The sequence below is a fragment of the Acinonyx jubatus genome, chromosome C1 (genome assembly GCF_027475565.1).
Source record: "Acinonyx jubatus isolate Ajub_Pintada_27869175 chromosome C1, VMU_Ajub_asm_v1.0, whole genome shotgun sequence".
NCBI lineage: Eukaryota > Metazoa > Chordata > Mammalia > Carnivora > Felidae > Acinonyx > Acinonyx jubatus.
In genome coordinates, this window is record NC_069381.1 from 34,770,956 (window position 1) to 34,779,797 (window position 8,842).

An 8,842-nucleotide genomic window follows, 5' to 3' on the forward strand; every position below is an offset into this window, starting at 1 on the left:
AAGACAATGTGTTCAAGATAAGGATGAGCCAGAGGTAAGTCAGCCTTCAAATGACCTTGCATAGATTGTGCAACCACCTGTGTGGTCCGGAAACCCTCAAGTCTTGAACTTGTATAAAGATGGTTCAGAATTGTTAGTGCCCAGGTGGCTGATAGAAAGAAAGGAAAATGCTCTCTGGAAAAAGTATCTCCTTCCTAGCTCTGAAGTTTTTTTCCTACAATTAATTTTGCAAATACAAGACCAACCCAAACTATAAGACAACCATACACACAAAGAAGTCACTATAAGTGATGAGTAGACTAGAAAATGACTCACAAAGACTTCAGCCTATCAAAAACTCAGTTTAAAAAATCTGTCAAATAACTTTAGGGTACAGGAAGTTATAAAAAGTGACATAATAGATTTGAGAAACAACCAGATGGAATTTCTCAAATTTAAAAATACAATAGCTGGGGCACCTCGGTGGCTCACTTGGTTGAGAGCCGACTCCCGCTTAGGTCATGATCTCATGATTTGTGAGTTTGAGCCCCATATCGGGCTCACTACTCTCAGCCTGTCAGCACAGAGCCTGCTTCGGATCCTCTGTCCCCCTCTCTTTGTCCCTCCCCTGTTTGTGGTCTCCACAAAATAAATAAATATTTTTTTAAAAATACAATAGCTAAAAGTAATTACTCAATGTACACATTTAACAGTAGAGTAAACACAGAGATGAGTGTCTAACTCAGAGAAAATTAGTTAGAATTAGTTAGAAAATTAGTTAGAAGAGAAAATTAGTAACCTGGAAGAGGGGAAGAAGAGTAAGACTAAGGATAGAGCGAGATTATCTAATAGGGGCAAAGAGAAAAGAGAAAGAACAGGGCAGCACCATTAAAGAGACAATGACTGAGAATTGTCAAGAAATGATGAAAGACTCCAATCCACAATAAAATCTAAACAGGTTAAATAAAAATAAATCCATACACTATGACTCAACTATGTACTGTCTCCAAGACCTTCACTTCAAATAAAACAGTATAAGCAGGTTGAAAAGAAAAAGAAAAAGATACTTCATGAAAGTACTAATCAAAGGAAAGCAGGAATAGCTCTATTAATATCAGATGAAGTAGACTTCAGAGCAAAGAAAGTTACCAGAGATGGAGAGGGATATTATATAATGACGAAAGGGTAAATCCACGAAGAAGGCATAGTAATCCATAAACATAGTATATGGACATATACATTTATGTATATACACTGAAAAAGAGACCTACCAAAATATGTAAAGCAAAATGATAGCATTGAAAAGAGAGCTCTACAATCATAGTTGGAGACCTCAACACCCCCCTCTCAACAATGTATAGAATAACTAGAAAAATCAGCAAGTATAAAGAACTCAATAACACCATCAACCAGCAGTGTATAGGGGCGCCTGGGTGGCTCAGTCGGTTAAGCGTCCAACTTCAGCTCAGGTCATGATCTCACTATTCATGAATTCGAGCCCCACATCAGGCCTAGAGCCTAAAGCCTGCTTCAGATTCTGTGTCTCCCTCTCTCCCCTCCCCTCCCCTGCTCACACTCTGTCTCTCTCTCAAAAATAAATAAAAATTTAAAAAAAAGAAAAAGAAAACCATCAGTGTATACTGATATTTATAGAACACAGTTCTGTATTCCTAGAACACAGAAAGGGAGGGAGTAAGTCCTAATTGATTTTATGAGGTTAGTATTACCCTAATACCAAAACACACAGTGGCAGTACAAGAAAAGTACAGATCAATATCCATCCATCAATATAGATGCAAAAATCCTTAACAACATATTACCAGTTAGGATTCAGCAACATGTAAAAAGAATTATACACCATGACCAATTAGGGTTCATTCCAGGAATGCAAGGCTGGTTCAGTATCCAAAAATCAATCAATTTTATATTCCAAATAAATAGGCTCTTTAAAGAAGAAAAATCACATTATTATATCAATCAGTACAGAATATGCATTTGACAAAGTCAGCACCCATGATAAAAACTCTCAGGAAAATAAGACTAGAGAAGAACTTCCCCAACTTAATTAAAAAGAAAAAAATCTACAGCAAACACACTTAATAGTGAAACACTGAATGCTTTGCCCCTAAGTTCAGGAGCAAGGCAAGGATGTCTGCTGAAGGATTACTTCTAGCAAAAGAAAAATAATCCTAGGAGACAATTCTCTACAGGTCTGTCACATTTCTGCAGGTCTTTTTAATTTTTTTTTTAATGTTTATTTATTTTTGAGAGAGAGAGCATGAGCAGGGAGGAGCAGAGAAAGGGGGAAACACAAAATCCAGAAGCAGGCTCTAGGCTCGGAGCTGTCAGCACAGAGCCCAACGTGGGGCTTGAACTCACAGACTGTGAAATCACGACCTGAGCTGAAGTCAGATGCTTAACTGACTGAGCCACCCAAGCTCCCTCTGCAGGTCTTTTAAGTGAGATGCTAATTGCTCTTTGTTCCAGACTATCTTTTCAAGGATGTTGGTTAGCAAACAAGCTTTGGAAAATATATTTCTCCGTTTCAAGCAAAAGCCAGGCATGCTTACTGACTATAACATTCAGGTTCTCTGAGATCAGGGTTTCTCTTTGTAGTGCACACTCCTGCGTAAGCAAGCATCCGTGGCATTACACCCATGGGACCTAGGGGCAAAGGGAACTGATGCAAAAAGAGAAAAGTCATGTAATTAATATGGAGAATATAAAAGGATACATCACTATGGATGCTACACTCATTAAAATGATTTTTTTTAATTTTTTTTAACACTTATTTATTTTTGAGACAGAGAGAGAGAGCATGAACAGGGGAGGGTCAGAGGAAGAGGGAGACACAGAATCCAAAACAGGCTCCAGGCTCTGAGCTGTCAGCACAGAGCCTGACGCGGGGCCCGAACCCACAGACCGCGAGATCATGACCTGAGCTGAAGTCGGATGCCCAACCAACTGAGCCACCCAGGCGCCCCTAAAATGATTTTTTAAAAGATGATAAAATGAACTTTTTTCAATATGTTTGAAAATGTAAATGAAAACTGCTAGAAAAGATAACCTACTGAAATAGACTTGGGAAGAAATAGAAAACACAAATAGTCCCCTAACCATTAAAGAAAATGAATCAGTAATTTTTTCCCTATAAAATCAGCTTAAGAGAATTCTATCAAACATTGAAGATAAAATTCTAGTCTTACACAAACTCTTCCCAAGATTAGAAAAATAAAGTACATATACCCCCAACTCACCTTGTAAGGTTAGCTGATCTTAGTATCAAAATCCATGAATAACAGCATGCAAAAGAGAAATCATACACCACTCTTATTCATGAACATAACTCAAAAACTACGTAAAATATTAGCAAATTGAATCTAGCAGAATATGCCAAGGATAATATATCAATCCAGGAATGCACATATATCATTTTAACAGGAAAAAAAGTTTGAAAAAATCTCTGTTCAATAAGAGGCATCTATAAGAAACTATAGCAAATACCATACCTAACAGATGAAATGCTGGAAACTTTTCATTTGAGCTCAGAAATAAGGCAAACTTGCAAACGTTTCTCTCCACGGAAATCGTTAGCAAAAGGTAAGCAATCTGAAGAGAAACCAGAGTATACGTAGCTATGTTTGCCCCTCTTTCTGTAACTGCAATTCTCCAAGCCTGAGGTCTATTCCTGTGCTGCAGTCACTCTGCTAGAAAAAATTGTGAAGGGGATTTTTGGAAAAGACGTAAATTGATCCATGCAAACAGAGAAACGCCCAGTTTTAAACCGACCTGTAGTACTAAGGGCAGCACCAATGGGTATATGCAAACGAGTCCTCTGGGTGAGATGCCAGGGTTAGCACAAAGTAGAGCACGAGTCTGCAACCTGCCCCACCACCCATGGCTCAGGGGAAGGGAAGGCACCCAAAACATTTGGGCAACATTGAGATGTTGCCCAAGCCTAGGCCTTGGGGCCCTAAGGAGCGCAGGTGGCGACAGGATAGGACTAAACTGGAGTTTCACTTGTAGCTATGATGGGGGGTGGGGGGAGCGTGGAAACCCAGCGACCCAATCTTAACAATCTTAAGTTCTCAACCTTGTGAAGGAGTACACGCCCCAGGACAAAAAGTAGCTCACTAAAATAATCTTTAGCAATACAACTTAGTCTTAGTTTCTTATTACTAAGTTAAGAGCCCATTCAGGCCCGTACAATGTCAAGGGACTATCTTTGACATGCTCAACATTTAGCCTTTCCTAAGTAAGGCCTCTGAAAGTTTCACTACCAATTTTCTAATGTTTCATCCCACAAAACCTTTAGCATCTAAGCCAAAGATTCGCTTAAGAAGGAGAGAAACGAAATATTGGTGCTCTTTCTGTGCCCATCATCCTGGATACTACTGGCTGATGCCCCTGCACTTGTGGTGCCTTTGCATTTGCAGACAAAAGTTTTTCTTCCAGTGCAGAGAATTACCTCAAGTATATCCTTACTAGGTAAAAATCTCCTGTCAAGGAAATAAAGGGTTAACTTCCATTATTCAAAGAGATAACACTGATAATAGTTACCATGTGTATAAATGCAGCCTGGTATGCAAATGAGCTAGCCAGGGATGGGTGGTTTCCCAAATCTTGGCTCCCCTAGGAGTAAGTGGAGAAATAGGGGGGACCTGACTCCTGTGCTGGGGCACCATGCGCCTGTCTTCTGTGTGGCAAGTATAGGTGTTTCAAATAACATTTACCCCAGTGTTCCGTCACATTACCATCTCACCATGCCCCCTTCCAGCTCTGCCTCTCCGTGGTTCCTTTCCCTTTACAAAAAGATTCAGTTTTCCCCAGTGCACTCCCAGGCACACCACAGCCTATGAACCCCTTTTAAAGCACTTGTCACCATACAGTGCACCTGTGCCAGGTGTTTAGTGCAGATGTGCCCAAGGGCTGAGTGAATGCTGGAGTGAATGGATGGCTGGAAAGTATCTACAGGAAAACCCCTCAATAAATTCTAGTTCCTTCTTTCTTCCTAACCAAGTCTTTCCTTTTGCTTCTACCACTTCCTAGCTATGGTACCTTAGGCAGAGTGCTTTACCCCTGGGCCTCATTCCCTGAAATGTAAAATGGGCAAATGTAAAATATTGCAAAGCAAATCTCATTTGGTTAAGGTAAGCTTGCTTCAGCGCAATACTGTGTGGAAAGCCTAGGCAAAGAAGGGCTCCATAAATGGGTTGTCAGAAACTAAAGTTTCCCCAAACCACAATCTGCCTTGCTTCCACCCTTCTCACTTTCTGCCACATATCCTCCACCCACTTGCTCTGTCTCCCTCTCACCCCTTGTCTTTGTCCATCCTTGTCTCCCTTTCAAGCCCTAGCCCCTCCCACACGGACACCCGGATTCCTCCAAGCCCAAGGTGGACCCACCTCTGTGGGGCCTCCAGCCCTGACAGCGTCTAAGCCTCCTTGATGGATAGGCTCACCATCCAACCCTCCTCTTCCCTCTATGGCTAGTTATGTGAGGGGTGAGGGGTGAGGGTGGGAGATGAGGCTCAGCCCCCTCCTCCTCTTTAATCACAGATCCAGAAAGGACAGGAATGAGGTGCTGCCTGCCCAGCTTGCCCCACACACACCTTGCACAGTGCTGACGAGTAAAAGGTGCTAGGAGAGGTCCATGAAGGGGATGAGGGTAAAGGGAAGCGACTTGGTTCGAGGGGGGAATCTTTGCTTGTTGGATGGGGATGGGTAGTGTTGGAGGTCAGGCCTCCCCAGAGCCTCTGCCCTTCTCCAGCCATCGAGCTGATCAAGGACCTGGTCAACTATGACGTGTGTCAGGCGCTGCTCAAGGGCCTCGTGGCGCTGCTGATACCATCAGTCAAGGAGACCAGCAAACTGCAGCCCAAGATCCTCAACGGTAGGGAGCCGCTCAGACTGGGGCTGCGGGAGGGGCTCCTGGGCTTGCGGAGCAGGGCCTTCCGCCTCACGGCCGCCCCTCCTCCAGACTCCGCGGTTCTCCAGCTCACCGCCAACCTGCCGGTGTTCTTGCAGCAGGCCGCGGCGGCCAAGGCCATCGGGTAAGCGGGCAGGGGTAGTTGGGGGAGGGGGGGGAGCAAAACAGGCTGGCGCTGCCCGCAGGCCCCAGAGCGCTCGCGCCGCCTGGGGGGTTCCAAGGGGTCGCCGCACCCGGAATTCCTGGCGCAGGGTCCTGGCGCGCAGCAACACGAGCATCGCCGAGGAGATGCTGCACCTGCGCGTGGTGCACAGCCTGATGGCCGCCATGGGCAACACGGACCACAGCAACAGCCAACGGCAGGCCAGCCTCACGCTGGAGGTGAGAGGCGGAAGGGCTGGCGAGCGGCGCGGCGGGCCCCGGGCGACTCCACCGCGGTCACCCCGCCGCCGCCCCGTCCGCCGCCGCAGTACTTCGTGCAGATGTTCCCAGTGGTGGAGGAGCACGTGCGCAGGTCCATGGGAGAGGAACTCTACGAGCTCTTCCTCGTGAGTGCTCCCGCCCCGCCCCGCCCCAAAAAGCAGTGACCCCGACAGTACGGTGCCGCCTCCACAGCGTCCCTCCCCTGGGACACACCCCCTACACAGATTGGACCTGGTGGCCCGCTGCAGGAAGGACTGCCCTGGCTTGCGCTCTCCCCCTCTCCCCTCCCCTTCCCCGCCTCGTGTCCTTCCGTTCTCTTTACTGCCCTTCCGGTCAAGCACTGGATCCTGCGACAGTCCTCTGCCCGAGCCCACCTCCAAGTGCAGACTGCCCTTGCACCTCAGCAGGTTCCCCTTGCTCCTGTCCTCAGAGCAATGCCGAGGACTTGTACATGAAAATAGATAGCATTCAGGCGGACATCTTGGCGGCCAACAAAGTCAATGTTTCCAAAGGTGAGTGGGGAGTGAGGGGACCTGGAACAGAGGTGCAACGGGCACCCAGACTCAGGCTCGCCTCCCCTGCTTCCAGCGTTATCCATCAGTGGCGTCTCCTACAGCAACATGAGCTTTTACCTTGGCCCTTGTGGTGAGGATCAACTGGCTTACACCACATACTTCCAGAAGGAGGGTTCGGAAGGAAAGGAGTAACGGAGCCTCTGAGGCAACCCAGAAAGGCCAAGGCTGTGTTTTACCTGGCAGAAGGAGCCTAGGGTCAAGCTCAGGGTGACTCCCTCCGTTAGCCCTAGGTGGGAGGCTGGGGGGGGGGGGGGGGGGTTCATGCCAGTAGGGGAGAGGAAGGGCTGCTGTCTGGGAAATTTCAATAAATAGTCTTGCTGTCTGTTTGTTCTCTCTGTAAGGGGGAGGGAGGATTAAATGAGAGCTTCCATGGTGGGTTGGGGTGCCTCTGCTCGCCAAGGAAAAAGAGAAAAGCTGGTTCTGAGTGAAGGAACATCAACATCCTTTAAGGTTCAAGAGCATAGCCTGAGGAGAGACCCTCACTTCAGCTCCTTACTGGCCCCTGCACTCCCTCCTCCAGGAGACCACACTCACCTGGTTTTCTCCTACCTCTCTGGTTGCTTCCTCGTTTACTCTTTTGCTGATTTGTCCTCTTCAACCCAGCTTCTTTCTTTCTTTTTTAAATTTTTATTTTTTAGAGAAAGGGTGGGGGAACACAAGCAGGGGAGAGGCAGACAGAGGAAGAGGGAGAGGACCCAAGCTGGCTCAGCGCAGAGCTCAGTGTGGGGCTTGATCTCACAAACTGTGAGCTGAAGTCGGACGCTCAACTGACCGAGCCATGCAGGGGCCCAAACCAGCTTCTTTCTAACTGGAGTGACCTTGAGCCTCTTCTCCATCTACTTTTTCACCCTGGTGATCTCATCCAGTCTCAGAACTTTAAATGCTGTTCATATTCCATTGATTCACACATTTATATCTCTGGCTAAACATTTCCACCTCTTTGTGTCCAAAACTGGACTCCTGATCCTGTGTCACCTCCCCCAACTCAAGTGATAGCAGTTCATCCTTTTTGTCACTCAGAACAGAAGTGTTCTCCTTAATGTCTCTCTTCAACATCTGTATCCATTCTTTCTGTTGATTCTACCTTACAAATATATCCAGAATCCAACCATATCTCATTACCTCTGTTGCTAATGGTCCAAGTCCAATCCACCATCCTCTTCCCTCTGATTTACTCTAGAGGGCTTTCTGCCCTTCCATTCCCATTTCAATACAGCAGCCAGCGTAGTCCTTTTAAACTTCAGTTTCTATCTTCTTGCAGGGCTCTCCACTTAAGTAAAGCTAAAGCCCTTATAATGGCCTGCAGGGAGGACCGTAGGCAACCTAGTCTCCCATTACCTCTAAACTGTCTCCTCCTCTCTTTCTCCTTTACTGGATCTACACTGGTTCTGTGTTTCTTGAAATGGACAAACTCTTGCCTTAGGGTTTTGTACTGACTTTTCTGCTGAACAGTGAGAGAGGTTCTGTCTTAGAACCTTTCACCTCAGATATGTAGCTACATAGGCGAACTCCCTCACCTCCTTGCAACTCTCCAAAAGTCACCTTCTCAATGAGGGCTACTCTTAAAGTTGTCACTATGTTACTACCCCCTATACTCTGGCCCTCAAGCCCCTTATGCCTCTATTTTCTTCCACGACACTTAATACTTTGTGTATTGTCTGTCTCTCCCCCTGAATATAAATTCAACTAGGGCAGGGGTGTTTTTGTTCTTTACTAATATTTCCCAAACAATGTCTGGCATACAAGAATTAATGACTTAAGTATTGGGAGGAAATTGTCCATCAAATCAGAGGAAATGAAGTCAGATGGCAGTAACTCTCCAGGCGGCCACAAGAGGGCATCACCGGCTCTGATATTGTTAGTCTGAGGCGGCCCAGCCTTCCCTCAAACTGAGTTTCAGCTTTCCTCCATTTGGGTTGAAGGAGGAAAGAAAAGTT

The 8,842-nt window shown here is 46.1% G+C and overlaps 1 protein-coding gene across 11 annotated transcripts in view; it reads left to right on the forward strand.

Annotated features, from left to right (window-relative positions):
• ARMH1 (armadillo like helical domain containing 1) overlaps window positions 1-7,227 on the forward strand; it is a 50,483-nt gene extending 43,256 nt beyond the window's left edge. For all 11 annotated transcript variants that reach the window (XM_053213030.1, XM_053213059.1, XM_053213037.1 and 8 more), the window contains 6 exons: window positions 5,749-5,871; window positions 5,959-6,031; window positions 6,159-6,288; window positions 6,378-6,455; window positions 6,761-6,842; window positions 6,919-7,227. In XM_053213030.1, coding sequence (XP_053069005.1) covers window positions 5,749-5,871; window positions 5,959-6,031; window positions 6,159-6,288; window positions 6,378-6,455; window positions 6,761-6,842; window positions 6,919-7,037 — 605 coding nt within the window. In that variant the 3' untranslated portion in view covers window positions 7,038-7,227. The remainder of the gene's footprint in view (window positions 1-5,748; window positions 5,872-5,958; window positions 6,032-6,158; window positions 6,289-6,377; window positions 6,456-6,760; window positions 6,843-6,918) is intronic.
• Window positions 7,228-8,842: the final 1,615 nt, after the last annotated feature.